General features: G+C 41.4%; 1 protein-coding gene across 1 annotated transcript; it reads right to left on the minus strand.

Moving 5' to 3' along the window:
* Positions 1–4,197: 4,197 nt before the first annotated feature.
* Positions 4,198–10,781, minus strand: LOC139533280 (cytidine monophosphate-N-acetylneuraminic acid hydroxylase-like). The gene is made up of 6 exons (XM_071331349.1): positions 10,576–10,781; positions 7,732–7,798; positions 7,547–7,628; positions 6,499–6,636; positions 6,166–6,301; positions 4,198–4,303 (listed from the first exon to the last, which is right to left on the minus strand). Exons 1-6 carry the CDS (start codon positions 10,779–10,781, stop codon positions 4,273–4,275), a joined length of 660 nt encoding a protein of 219 aa, XP_071187450.1. The 3' UTR covers positions 4,198–4,272.
* Between the last annotated feature and the right edge of the window lie 3,773 nt (positions 10,782–14,554).

Consider the following 14,554-nt stretch of genomic DNA (forward strand, 5'->3'; position numbering starts at 1 on the left):
TTCAAGCCTAGTGCGGGGAGCAGGGACAGGGCACACTGACCTCTCGAAGCGCACTATAGGCCTGGTGCGTGGTACCGGCACTGGTGGCACCGGGCTGAGTGCACGCACATCAGGACGAGTACGGGGAGAAGGAACAGTGCGTACAGGGCTCTGGAGACGCACAGGAGGCTTAGTGCGTGGTGCCGGAACTGGAGGCACTGGGCTGGAGACACGCACCATAGGGAGAGTGCGTGGAGGAGGAACAGGGCTCTGGAAACGCACTGGTGGCTTAGTGCGTGGTGCCGGAACTGGAGGCACCGAACTGGATACACGCACTACAGGGAGAGTGCACTACAGGGAGAGTGCGTGGAGGAGGAACAGGGCTCTGGAAACGCACTGGAAGCCTGGTGCGTGGTGTAGGCACTGTTGGTACTGGACTGGGGCGGGGAGGTGGCGCGGAAATACCGGACCGTGCAGGCGTACTGGCTCTCTTGAGCATTGAGCCTGCCCAACCTTACCTGGTTGAATGCTCCCGGTCGCCCGACCAGTGCGGGGAGGTGGAATAACCCGCACCGGGCTATGTAGGCAAACCGGGGAAACCATGCGTAAGGCAGGTGCCATGTATGCCAGCCCGAGGAGACGCACTGGAGACCAGACGCGTTGAGCCGGCCTCATGACACCTGGCTCAATGCCCAATCTAGCCCTACCAGTGCGGGGAGGTGGAATAACCCGCACCGGGCTATGCACACGTACAGGAGACACCGTGCGCTCTACTGCGTAACACGGTGTCTGCCCGTACTCCCGCTCTCCACGGTTAGCCTGAGAAGTGGGCGCAGGTCTCCTACCTGCCCTTGGCCCACTACCTCTTAGCCTCCCCCCCAAGAAATTTTTGGGTAGTACTCACGGGCTTTTCGGGCTTCCGTGCTAGACGTGTCCCCTCATAACGCCGGTTCCCTTCTCCGGTTGCCTCTGCTCTCCTCAGTGCCTCCAGCTGTTCCCATGGGAGGCGATCCCTTCCAGCCAGGATCTCCTCCCATGTGTAGCAACCCTTTCCATTTAAAACGTCCTCCCAAGTCCACGAGTCCTGGTTCCTCTGCTCGACATTACGCTGCTTGGTTCTGGATGGGTGGGTGGTTCTGTAACGACGTTCCTCCTCCTCTTCATACGAAGAGGAGGAGTAGTGATTCGACCAAGGTGCAGCGCGTTGAAATGCCATAATGAATTTTATTAAACAAGAACAAAAACGAACTATACTTGAAATGATTACAAAATAACAAAACGAATGTAGACAGACTAGAACGATGAACTGACATAAAACACGCAGAACGAACGAACAAGTACTTACTACAAACAAAATGACGAACGAACGAAACAGTCCTGTATGGTGCAAACAAACACAGACACAGGAGACAACCACCCACAAACAAACAGTGTGAACAGCTAACCTATATATGGTTCTCAATCAGAAGACAACGTCAAACACCTGTCTCTGATTGAGAACCATATAAGGCTGATTACAATAGACCTAAACATAGAAACACAAAACATAGAAATGCCCACCCAAACTCACGTCCTGACCAACAAAACATACAAAACTAACAGAAAACAGGTCAGGAACGTGACAGCAACGCAGACGCTCGTTGGCGCGTGCGAGCAGTGTGGGTCCAATAATTGAATAATATAGATTTCTAAATGTATTTTGCAACACTCGCACACGTGACGCGAGCGGTGTAGTCAGCCTGTTACCCATGTACCGTGAAGAAGTATTTGCTCCCTTTCTGATTCTGATCATATTTTTGATTCTGAATGTTATCAGTTCTTCAACCAAACCTAATATTAGATAAAAGGAACCTAAAGTTTAGAAATAACAAAAAAATTATATTTATTTTATTTATTTAAATAACAAAGCTATGCAACACCTAATTCCCCTGTGTGAAAAAGTAAGTACCTTACACTCAATAACTGGTTGTGCCACCTTTAGCTGCAATGACCACAACCAAATGCTTCCTGTAGTTGTTGATCAGTCTCTCACATTGCTGTGGAGGAATTTTGGCCCACTCTTGCATGCAGAACTGCTTTAACTCAGCAACATTTATGGGTTTTCAAGCATGAACTGCTCGTTTCAAGTCCTGCCGCAACATTTCAATTGGGATTAGGTCTGGACTTTGACTAGGCCATTCAAAAACTTCAAATGTGTTGCTTTTTAGCCACTTTCATGTAGACTCGATTGGGTGTTTTGTATCATTGTCTTGCTGCATGAGCTGTGCTTCAGCTTCAGCTCACCGGCGGATGGCCTGACATTCTACTGTAGAATTCTCTGATACAGAGCAGAATTCATGGTTCTTTCTATTAAGGCAAGTCGTCCAGGTCCTGAGCCAGAAAAGCATCCCCAAACCAATACTGAAGGCACTGTACTTATCAAGCACTGCATTTAATCCAGCAACAATTATCTTCAACTGAAATCTGCCAAAAACAACACAGTTATGCATAGCAGATTGCCATATCTTTGTGTCTGTGAACAGCGTTCACCTCATGAGAATGACATGAATCCAGGGAAAAGTTTATTCTTATTTACAATTTTACCAGACACTCATCAGACACTTATCCAGAGCAACTTACAGTAGCAATTAGGGTTACAGTGCATTCGGAAAGTATCCAGACCGCTTGACTTTTTCCACATTTTGTTACGTTACAGCCTTATTCTAATATTGATTTTTTTTAAACCTCATCTACACACAATACCCCATAATGACAAAGCAAAAACAGCTTTTTGAAATTTTTGTAAATGTATTGCATTAAAAAATATATATCACATTTACATAAGTATTCAGACCCTTTACTTTATTGAAGCACCTTTGGCAGCGATTACAGCCCTGAGTCTTCTTGGGTATGATACTACAAGCTTGGCACACCTGTATTTGGGGAGTTTCTCCCATTCTTCTCTGCAGATCCTCTCAAGCTCTGTCAGGTTGGATGGGGATCGTAGCTGCACAGCTATTTTCAGGTCTCTTCAGAGATGTTCGATCGGGTTCAAGTCCGGGCTTTGGCTGGGCCTCTCAAGGACATTCAGAGACTTGTCCCAAAGCCAGGTTTCCTCCAGACGTGACGCTTGGCATTCAGGCCGAAGAGTTCAATCTTGGTTTCATCAGACCGGAGAATCTTGTTTGTCATGGTCTGAGAGTCCTTTAGGTGCCTTTTGACATGTGCGTTTTACTGAGGAGTGGCTTCCGTCTTGCCACTTTACCATAAAGGCCTGATTGGTGGAGTGCTGCCGAGATCGTTGTCCTTCTGGAAGGTTCTCCCATCTCCACAGAGGAACTCTGGAGTTCTGTCAGAGTGACTTTCGGGTTCTTGGTCACCTCCCTGACCAAGGCCCTTCTCCTCCGAATCGTCAGTTTAGCCAGGCGGCCAGCTCTAGGAAGAGTCTTGGTGGTTCCAAATGTCTTCCATTTAAGAATGATGGAGGCCACTGTGTTCTAGGAAGACTACAATGGTGCAGATAATTTCTGGTACCCTTCTCCAGATCTGTGCCTCAACATAATCCTGTCTCGGAGCTCTATGGACAATTCCTTTGACCTCATGGCTTGGTTTTGGTTTGACATGCACTGTCAAGTGTTGAACCTTATATAGACAGGTCTGTGCCTTTCCAAATCATGTCCAATCAATTGAATTTACAACCGGTGGACTCCAGTCAAGTTGTAGAAACATCTCAAGGATTATCAATGGAAACAGGATGCACCTGAGCTCAATTTTGAGTCTCATAGCAAAGGGTCTGAATACTTATGTAAAAAAAGTATTTTATAATTTCTTTACATTTGCAAAAATAATCTAAAAACGTATTTTCGCTTTGTCATTATGGGGTATTGTGTAGACTGATGAGGATGTATTTTATTTAATCCATTTTAGAATAAGGCTGTAACATAACAAAATGTGGAAAAAGTCAGGGGTCTGAATACTTTCCGAATGCACTGTAAGTGCCTTGCTCAAGGAAACATCAAAAGATTTTTCACATAGTAAGCTCAGGGATTTCAACCTCAACCTGTCGGTAACTGGCCCAGTGCTCGTAACTGTTAGGCTACCTGCCACCCTTATGACAGATTTGTAACATGCTATGTTCCTGCTCCACAATGTTTGTTTTGATCCCTCTCAAGTGGAGTGCAGTGTACTTAATAATATACATGTGAGCAGGTGTTGTAGCCATGCTCACCTCCTCATAAGGGTGCTCTCTAGCGGGCCTCTGAGTAGGGAAGGAGAGATCCATGAAGTCCACCAGATAGTTGTAGCCATTGTCTATCAGAATGAAGTCCTCATCTGTCTCAATGACCTTAAATACATATTACAAACAACAGTTAGGCTATGTTTAGTTGGAATTCAAACAATTTGTGTTATTCACTTACCTGCAGTTATGATAAATACCATATAACTAGAATATGAATAACCAGAATAACCAGAATCAATAAACAGAATCTAAAGAATTACCAGAATCTAAAAAGAAAGTAGCATAAGAATGAGAAGAATTGGAAAAGAGTTGTTCTAATTTCAACCCTCGAACCCACTAGATTTGGGTTAAAAATGTATTTTTATTTTTCAAATTGATTGAACATGCCTGGCACAATGGAACCAAGGGTCATAGTCCCTAAAGTGTCAACCCTGCCCATCTGGCAATCCAAGCAGCCAAAATCAGCTGCTCCAAGGGCAGTTTCCTGGACATAGATTAAGCCTAGTCCTGGACCCCCCAAAAAATTTGATAGAGATTCTCCATTTTTTATTCAGGAATAGGCTTAGTCTGTGTCCGTGAGAGCATCCGTACATGTTTTAAACATTCCAGAGATCTACAGAGAGAGAGGAAGTGAATGAAAGGGGTCGCGTTCAGTCGGTACAAAACCGAGAAACGTTTTAAAATGGAGATTGTCGATTGATAGATTGTCCAATAATAATTATAAATGTCCTTGTATGTTTTACTGCCTACTGAAAGCGAGTCAGGAGTAGCCAGGAGTGTATTCCTAAATTGCAGACTGTTGCAAAAAGTTTGGTCTAAACCGTTTAGTCCAAACGGAAAACAATTTGCAATGAAAACAAGTTTCTATTGGACAAATTCAGGCTTCTGTTTGGTTCCAAGACTAAACGGTAATCGATTTCTGTTGAAAAACGTTTTGCAACAGTCAGCGACTAATGAATCCACCCCAGCAGTCAGCTTGTAGATGTGCAGTAGAGCACTAAGAGCTGTGAGGACTTTTATATGGACAACAATATTTACCCGGACAACTAGATTGTAGTTTTTAAACCCTGCCCAGATGTAATAAAATTGGATCCAGCTTTTATGTTTAAATATCTCAGCGGTGATGGCCCTGTTCAGTTCATCCACGTACAAATCAAAGTCCCAACTGTCCTTATAGATGTTTGTCCCGGACGGAGGGTCGGTGATGGCTTTCCTGTGGTTATAGTCAAGTCATACATGATTTAAAATGCATGTTCCCTGGGTTACAACATTAAAAATGAATGAAATAATGTAGGAAAAAACAGAATGTAGAAAGAGAACATAATGGTAGACAATGTAGGGAAGTGGGGTAATAATGGCAGACTATGTAGGGAAGTGATGTAATAGTGGTAAACAATGTATGGAAGTGAGGTAATAATGGCAGACAATGTAGGGAAGTGAGGTAATAATGGTAGACAATGTAAGGAAGTGATGCAATAATGGTAGACAATGTAGGGAAGTGATGTAATAATGGTAAACAATGTAGGGAAGTGAGGTAATAATGGTATTGACAACAGAGGGAAACATCAACCACCAAAATGTGATTTGTGATTATTGATGACTGTTGGCATTTCTATGGAGTATGGACTGATATGACAGACATGGACACACACACGATTTGCTGATTGATGAGCAATCCTACCGGCTGGGGCTCATCAGAGCCAGGGCCAGATCGAGCACAGCGCCTGGCTTTGGTGTCCATGTTGTTATGCCTGGAGCGCTCTTCTTGATCAGGGCATTGAGCTCATCCGCGTTGTTTTTCGTGTTAGTTTCCTTAATGTACCTGTCAGTTAACTTATGTCAGTTGTCAATGTCAAGTTGGGATGCAACTTATATTGAGTGACTGAAATTGAAGCAATAAGAGGAGTCAAAACCTAACCTGAACTAGAACGGAACTTGTACACAAAAGAGTAAACGTTTTGTGATACCTGTCTGAGGGATGTGCTTCCACAAAGTAACCGGCAAACGGGCAGTAGATCTTGGGCTGCAAGGACTTTACCAGCTGGGCCTTGTAGTTCATGAGCTTCTTCCTTTCATTCTTGATGAAATCGGCTTTCCAGCTCTCTGCAGGGAGAAACCGACACTAGTCAATGACTGAATCTCATGTGCTTTGAGGAGGAGATAAGGAGAGAGGAAATACAATTGAGATTCACTCCTTGTGCAGGCAATAGCAAGGAAAACCCAAGGGAGCAATTAATTTCTCTGTTATTTGTGTGGCTGTCTGGCTGTACACTTGGATGCTGTATACCTGCCCACCTCACCTGTGTATTTTCCTCCACTGAAGGTCATGGGGAAGCCAGACGCCCCCCCAGCAAAGTCGCTCATCATCAGATCTACATTGTGGGGCAGTCGGCCGTAGTTTGGCCTGGTGCAGTCCACCGTGTTGAGGATCATATGACCTGGGTGGGAGAACCAGGATCAGATGCACCCGTCAAATGAGATAAGGTTGAGATAAGGCTTTGAGGTGCATTGTATGCCTACCAGGTGGCACTGGCATATACTTTTAATACTGAACTGACAATGACCTGAATCAGACAGGATGTGCACGTTCAATAAAATAATGAGGCTTAATATCCTGATGGAACCCATCTTTATATGGATGTATAATCTGTAGGTGGATAAAGTGGGATGAAAGTCAGAATGTGTGACCTGCCTGTGCTTGTACACTGACTGTACAAAACATTAGGAACACATGCTCTTTCCGTGAAATAGACTGACCAGGTGAATCCAGGTGAAGGGTATGATCACTTATTGATGTCACTTGTTAAATCCACTCCAATCAGTGTAGATGAAGGGGAGGAGACAGGTTAAAGAAGTATTTTTAACCCTTGAGACATGGATTGTGTATGCGTGTCATTCAGAGGGTGAATGGCCAAGACAAAATATTTAAGTGCCTTTGAACGGGGTATGGTAGTAGGTACCAGGCACACCGGTTTGAGTGTGTCATGAACTGCAGCGCTGCTGAGTTTTTCATGCTCAACAGTTTCCCGTGTGTATCAAGAATGGATCACCCAAAAGAAATCCATCCAACTTGACACAACTGTGGGAAGCATTGGAGTCAACATGGGCCAGCATCCCTGTGGAACGCTTCGATACCTTGTAGAGTCCATGCCAATAAAGTCTAATTGAGGTTGTTCTGATGGCAAAGGGGGGTGCAACTCAATATTAGGAAGGTGTTCCTAATGTTTCGTACACTTTTATGAAAAGCAGACCCTTTTATGAAAAGTGACTTCCTGTGACTGCAGGAATCGAACCCAGGACTCTGATGAAGCTAGCACCATGTGCTCTTACAAAGGACATGATGACTACCTTTATATTCAACAATGATACAGGTGTCCATTTCGGGGTGCACTTCATCCTTCAGAATCATGAATCTGAGGTGCTCATCAATCTGACGGAGATAACAACAGGAGAAGGGCATTAAAGAAGAGCCTTTTGACAGAGGTTCCTTTATCGTATAAACTGTTCATTCAACGTGAGCTGTTAATGCTTACGTTTTGCCAAATGCCAAAGGGAACTACGTTGATATTTGTCAGCGGCACCTGTCTTTTCTCCAGCATCCTGTGACATGATTCAAATGAGGACAGCATAAACCCACTAAGGTGACACCCTCATTTGTTTTATGGTTGTAAAACCTTGTTAATGTGTGACATATACAGTTGCTGTCGGAAGTTTACATACACTTTAGCCAAATACATTTAAACTCAGTTTTTCACAATTCCTGACATTTAATGCCAGTAAAAATTCCCTGTCTTAGGTCAGTTAGGATCACCACTTTATTTTAAGAATGTGAAATGTCAGAATAATAGTAGAGAGAAGGATTTATTTCAGCTTTTATTTCTTTCGTCACATTCCCAGTGGGTCAGATGTTTACATACACTCAATTAGTATTTGGTAGCACTGCCTTCAAATTGTTTAACTTGGGTCTGTCACGATCGTTGTCTAAATAAGTGGACCAAGGCGCAGCGTGAGTAGAATTCCACATTTGATTTAATCGTGAAACTTCCAAAAAAACAACAAAGATATAACGAATGTGAATTGTGTAGCTCACAATGGCACAATACACTCAATTAGTATTTGGTAACATTACCTTTAAATTGTTTAACTTGGGTCAAATGTTTCGGGATAGCCTTCTACAAGCTTCCCACAATAAGTTGGGTGAATTTTGGCCCATTTCTACTGACACAGTTGGTGTAACTGAGTCAGGTTTGTAGACCTCCTTGCTCGCACACGCTTTTTCAGTTCTGCTCACACATTTTCTATAGGATTGAGCTCAGGGCTTTGTGATGGCCACTCCAATACCTTGACATTGTTATTTTTAAGCCATTTTGCCACAACTTTGGAAGTATGCTTGGTATCATTTTCCATTTGGAAGACCCATTTGCGACCAAGCTTTAACATCCTGACTGATGTCTTGAGATGTTGCTTCAATATATCCACTTAATTTTCTTTCCTCATGATGCCATCTACTTGTGAAGTGCACAAGTCCCTCCTGCAGCAAAGCTCCTACACAACATGATGCTGCCACCCGTGCTTCACAGTTGGGATGGTGTTCTTCGGCTTGCAAGACTCCTCATTTTTCCTCCAAAAATAACGATGGTCATTATGGCCAAACAGTTCTATTTTTGTTTCATCAGACCAGAGGACATTACCAAAAAGTACGATCTTTGTCCCCATGTGCAGTTGAAAACCGTAGTCTGGCTTTTTTATGGCGGTTTTGGAGCAATGGCTTCTTCCTTGCTGAGCGGCCTTTCAGGTTATGTCGATATAGGACTCGTTTTACTGTGGATATAGATAATTTTCCTGAGCAGTATGACGGCTGCGTGGTCCCATGGTGTTTATACTTGCGTACTATTGTTTGTACAGATGAACGTGGTACCTTCAGGAGTTTGGAAATTGCTCCCAAGGATGAACCTGACTTGTGGAGGTCTACATTTTTCTTTTGAGGTCTTGGCTGATTTCTTTTGATTTCCCCATGATGTCAAGCAACAAGGCACTGAGTTTGAAGGTAGGCCTTGAAACACATCCACAGGTGCACCTCCAATTGACTCAAATGATGTCAAATAGCCTATCAGTAGCTTCTAAAGCCATGACATAATTTTCTGGAATTTTCCAAGCTGTTTAAATGCACAGTCAACTTCTGACCCACTGGAATTGTGATACAGTGAATTATAAGTGAAATAATCTGTCTGTAAACAATTGTTGGAAAGATTACATGTGTCATGCACAAAATAGATATCCTAATTGACTTGCCACAACTATAGTTTGTTAACAAGAAATTTTGGGATGGTTGAAAAACAAGTTCTAGTTACTCCAACCTAAGTGTATGTAAACCTCTGACTTCAACTGTACATATAGACATATTAAACATCTGACTTATTATTTACATTATGTTCCTCATGTCATTTTTAGACGGCCAAAGGAATGGACAGCTGGAGCTGGGCACTCAACTAACAGGACGCTGAACAGCTTCTACCTCCACGTCATAAGACTGCTAAATAGTTAGTTAGCCAATAGCTACCTGGACAATCTGCATTGATCCTTTTTGGACTGACTCTTTTGACTCATCACCTACGCTGCTGTTACTGTTTATTATCTATCCTGTTGCCTAGTCACTTTATCTCACCTATATGAACATATCTACCTCAATTACCTCATACCGCTCCACATTGACTCAGTACTGGTACCGCGTGTAACGTTACATAGCCAAGTTATCGTTACTCATTGAGGATTTATTCCTCCTGTTATTATCTTTCTATTATGTCTCTTTCTCTCTGTATTGCTGGGAAGGCCAGTAAGTAAGCATTTCACTGTTAGTCTACATCTGCTGTTTACGAAGCATGTGACATAACATTTGATTTGATGATCAGGTTCACACAATGTCTACAAATATACACAAGTTGTCAGAGAACACAAAAGATTAGACATACCCTTACATATGACCTAAAATGGCAGACTAATTCAAAAGCCATTCAATAACCTTTCAGTTTGAGAAAATGGCAGCTCAACTTACCCAGCTCATCCTGTGTGAAGCTGTCGGGAGGGTTCACATACTGCATAGTTGAGACGTTCAGCTTCCAATAGTGTTTTGTACATCGGACCGTCCTGTATCAGAAAAACCTTTCAGTCCCATTGAATAGATATGTTATATCTAAGCCTCGGTATTAAAGAGGGAGTTCAGGATTTTACAACTTGATGTTAGATGGTTCCTCAGCCTGAAAGTAGTCTATGGGCCAGGAGAAACTGTAATCCATGGTTCGGTATTCTCTAAACAGCCGCTACAAACTCCAGCTATCTTTAGTTGTAGAGTCCTGAACTTCCCCTTTAAGTCTACTTACCTTCCATCTAAGTCCTCTATGTCTTTGATGAACAGGCCTCCTTGGTGTTTGCATTGGTTCTTGCAGGCCTTCAGCTCTCCATTTTCTTTGTATATGATGTAGCACTTGCCATCATCTGGGCTCCTCTTAAAGTTTATGCCATCTTTGAGTGAGAACACCGCCTCAGAGTCCAGGGACAGAACTGTCTTTGAAGACTGGGCTGTCATTTGAGTGGTGGAATTGAAGTGCTGATGAGAAAAGTAGAGGAGTATAAGTGGATGGTACTCGTAAGAAGAATTTACAGGTGAACAAAACAGTCAAAACAGTCATAGATAAAGGCAACAAAAGGCAACAAAAAATCTATCCAGTATATTACAAGTTGCAACAGGGAGATACTTCCAGCACAGAACCAGAGAAAATGTCTAACTGGCCTTATATCCTAATCAGCAGACAACTGTTCTGTAAACATCAGCCCCAGAGGCTTGTGGGAAGTCCAAACAAAAGTAAGTGACATTGCTACAGAATCACAGTGTTCAGACAATACAATAATAATCAGTGTGTCCTCGGTCCTTGTATCTCCAGTCTGGCATCAAACACATCAACAGATGTGAGTTTAATCCATAACATACAACATCGAGGCAAGTGACCATTAACTCGAGTATCACAAACAAAACACTGGAAATCGTGTATTACAGAAAGGGGAAATATATGAATATGCGGTACCACTTTAATTGACACCTAGAGTCATAACACGTTATGACACGGTCATAATCATGTCATAACAGCTGACATAACTTGTCATAACCTGTCATAATATACTCATAACACTGTTACATATGTTAGACCTGTTGTGACATATATTACGATATTTTATGGGTGGTTATGACACATAAGAGTTTCAAAACCCACAAAACCTACCACACAAGGCAAAACATTCCATTACACCATAGCCTACGTGTCAACAGTATTTTTAAAAATTGACTATATTAAATTAGCATTGTAATTGCACACAAATTGATGTCAGACATGCACTTACCCCAATGCTCTGTTTCTGATGACTGGGATGAATGCAAGAGCAGAAGCAGGACAAGACACCCTCTTTTTGACAGATGACTGATATAAGGGCATGTACGTGATTGGCCTATCTGGCGTATATGATTATGATGGTCATAATGCTTCTTGACAGTGTCAAAGTGTATTTTCTTAGTCCAAGTAAAGTGACACAGGTATGGTCACAGTGTCATAAAGTGTATTTTCTACAAGTTGTTTAAAATATGATAGAGAGAGAGAGAGAAAGAGTGAGAGACCTGAACCTACATTTTAGACAATAGCACAGATTCAAAGAACGAAACATTATACCGTTATATTTACATGTTCTTGGTTAGTTCAAATGATTAATATCTAAATTCAAACAAATGTCAGTTCCTCATAGAGTACTGTGACACTTTGGGAACTAAATATTGCATTGCAATGTATGGAATTATCAGGAGCAGACCTGGGTACAAATACATGCGTATTTATATTTTAAATACTTATTTTATGTGTGAATATGAGTTGTGGTCAAAATTCGCTACCTCTTTTAACATTTCCTACAAATAGCCTACTATCTGAAAACAATTATAATATTGTTTCCAAACACATTCTTCCAAATACCCTAGGAACAAACAGAAAGTGGGTTCAAATGCGTAGAGTATTTAAATATTTTTATATTTCAATAATTTCAAATGCAGAAAAATGCTTTCCAAGTGTATTTCCAAATACATTTCGATATTCAACTACATGTATTTTCAAGTAAATACTTACTTCGAAATGTCTTTGAAAGTTAATGAAATAACCCAAATTTGAAACATGGGTCTGATTAGGAGACATTTCAGCTCATATGACTGAAATTCATCCAAAGTTAACTTCTAAACTTGAAATTCAATTAACAGTTTCAGCAAACCTTTTCTTTCAGGACTTGACAAATAAAAACAATGTAGAGTTACATTTGGTATGTTCAGGGATATCCGGGATCCTTGGGACGTCCCTACCCTAAACCCTAACCCTAACCCTAACCATAACCCCTAACCTTAACCTCGACTCTATTCCTTAACCTGAACTTCTATGGGGTAGGGAAATTGCAAGGATCCCGGATACATAAATATTTGGTGTACAGCACACCGATACAGGCAGAAAGTGGTAAATATGATTCAAGGATAGATAAGTAAAGCACAAAATAATGTTTTTCAGTCAATTTTCTTTTACATTCATCTTTTGAACTGTTATTGTAATTCGATGTAATTCTTCTGCATTTTAATCTTTTGAGAGTTCACAGAGCTTAATTTATGTAAACTACCATGAGCAAAATATATAAATTAGCTAAATGTTTTAATGCTATTAAGTGCTATCCTCTGGGAATACAATGTACATCTCGCTGTATATGTTTGTAGCGAAATAAATGAAATTCAATATTATAATGTATTTATCTGTTAAACAACTTTTGCCTGTCATCTTTAAACAATGTACAGATCTTAATAGTCACAACATAGCAAATATTAAGAGAGAAGCATAAATACTAAAGAGCATTACCTTGTGCAGACTGTTATGTTGACTTGACACTTTGGAATTTGAAGTTTAGACCCAGATGAGTCTTTCTTTGTGCATTTGCATTGAGCAGTGAACGAATTGTTGGTGCTTAACAAGAAGAAACAAGTGTTTGCCTCAGGAAATCCACTCGAAAGAAAAGAGGTTGTCGTGGCTGAATCAGAATTAGTTAGGTAACATATATAAATAAGATGTTTTAGATATCTTTATGCTTGTCATTAGAATGTCTTCTTTTGAACTATACTGTTGGCAGTTGAATTTTCCTTTCTCTTTAGGGAAAAGTCACTTGGGGCCCAGAGAGGGGAGGTCAGGCTAGTCTTTTACAGTCTTTTACATGGTCCCGTGTGGCTCAGTTCGTAGAGCATGGCGCTTGCAACGCCAGGGTTGTGGGTTCATTCCCCACGGGGGGACCAGGATGAATATGTATGAACTTTCCAATTTGTAAGTCGCTCTGGATAAGAGCGTCTGCTAAATGACTTAAATGTAAAATGTAATATAAATGTAATATGTGAATCATCTGTGAAACCATGTGAAGGGCTCCATTATGTCTGTAATCCAGTCACTCATAGGCGGAAATCCCAGGGGGGACGGGGGGGACATGACCCCCCCATCCTGGGAAAAATATGATTTGTCCGACCCAATATATTTGTAAACATAACTATGTAATTTCAATATTATTAATAATACGCAATGAATGCACTTATGCTGATTATAGACACTTAATAGCGCGTTTTTAAGTTTCAAAAGATTGCGACCACCGCCCTTTTCCTCACAATGGTTTGATCCACTGCCAGTTCCTTAGCTGGCAAGGTAAAAGAGGGTTCGTATCTACTGTGTGAAAGGCACTCAATGCACGTAACTGACATGAGGTTTATCTAGTCAATCGGCCATTGCAATGTTTTTTTTTTATGTTGGCAGGGTTCACACATACACACACACTAGCTGAATTTGCAGAGCTAGCATGCAAACTAAAGCAAACACTAACCATCAAGCTAGCTAGTACCTATTCCATTTATGTGGCGTCGTCAAAGATGGAATCTTTGCTATCGTCAGTTTATTCCAAGATCAGCATGCAGCTGTAGTGCTTCAAAGTTCCTGTGATAAGGTTAGCGATAAACTGAAGTCCAAACTACAGAACAGAACTACACTCTCTTCTACCATTGTCTTAAATATATTTAATGGTCTCGTTGCAAAAGCTAAATTGTCGCTAGTGAAGTTTTTTATTTTATTTCACCTTTATTTAACCAGGTAGCAAAGATTTTAGCAAACACCACAGAAACGGAATTGGTGCTCGCTAGCTTTGCAAATTCAGCTATTGTTGGAAGCCAGCCAATATGAAACAAACTATATTAAAATTACGAAAGGTTGCAGCATATGTTGTGTAAATGGTGATCTCATACAGCTGTCAACTCTTGTC

This window comes from Salvelinus alpinus, chromosome 11 (genome assembly GCF_045679555.1).
Source record: "Salvelinus alpinus chromosome 11, SLU_Salpinus.1, whole genome shotgun sequence".
In the NCBI taxonomy this organism is placed as follows: Eukaryota; Metazoa; Chordata; class Actinopteri; order Salmoniformes; family Salmonidae; genus Salvelinus; species Salvelinus alpinus.

Coding starts and splice junctions, on each gene's coding strand:
- LOC139533280 (XM_071331349.1), bottom strand. CDS start 10,781: ATGACAGCCCAGTCTTCAAAGACAGTTCTGTCCCTGGACTCTGAGGCG. Junction 7,629..7,731: donor CCTTTGGCATTTGGCAAAAC/GTAAGCATTAAC, acceptor TATCTCCGTCAG/ATTGATGAGCACCTCAGATT. Junction 6,302..6,498: donor CAGTGGAGGAAAATACACAG/GTGAGGTGGGCA, acceptor TTCTCCCTGCAG/AGAGCTGGAAAGCCGATTTC.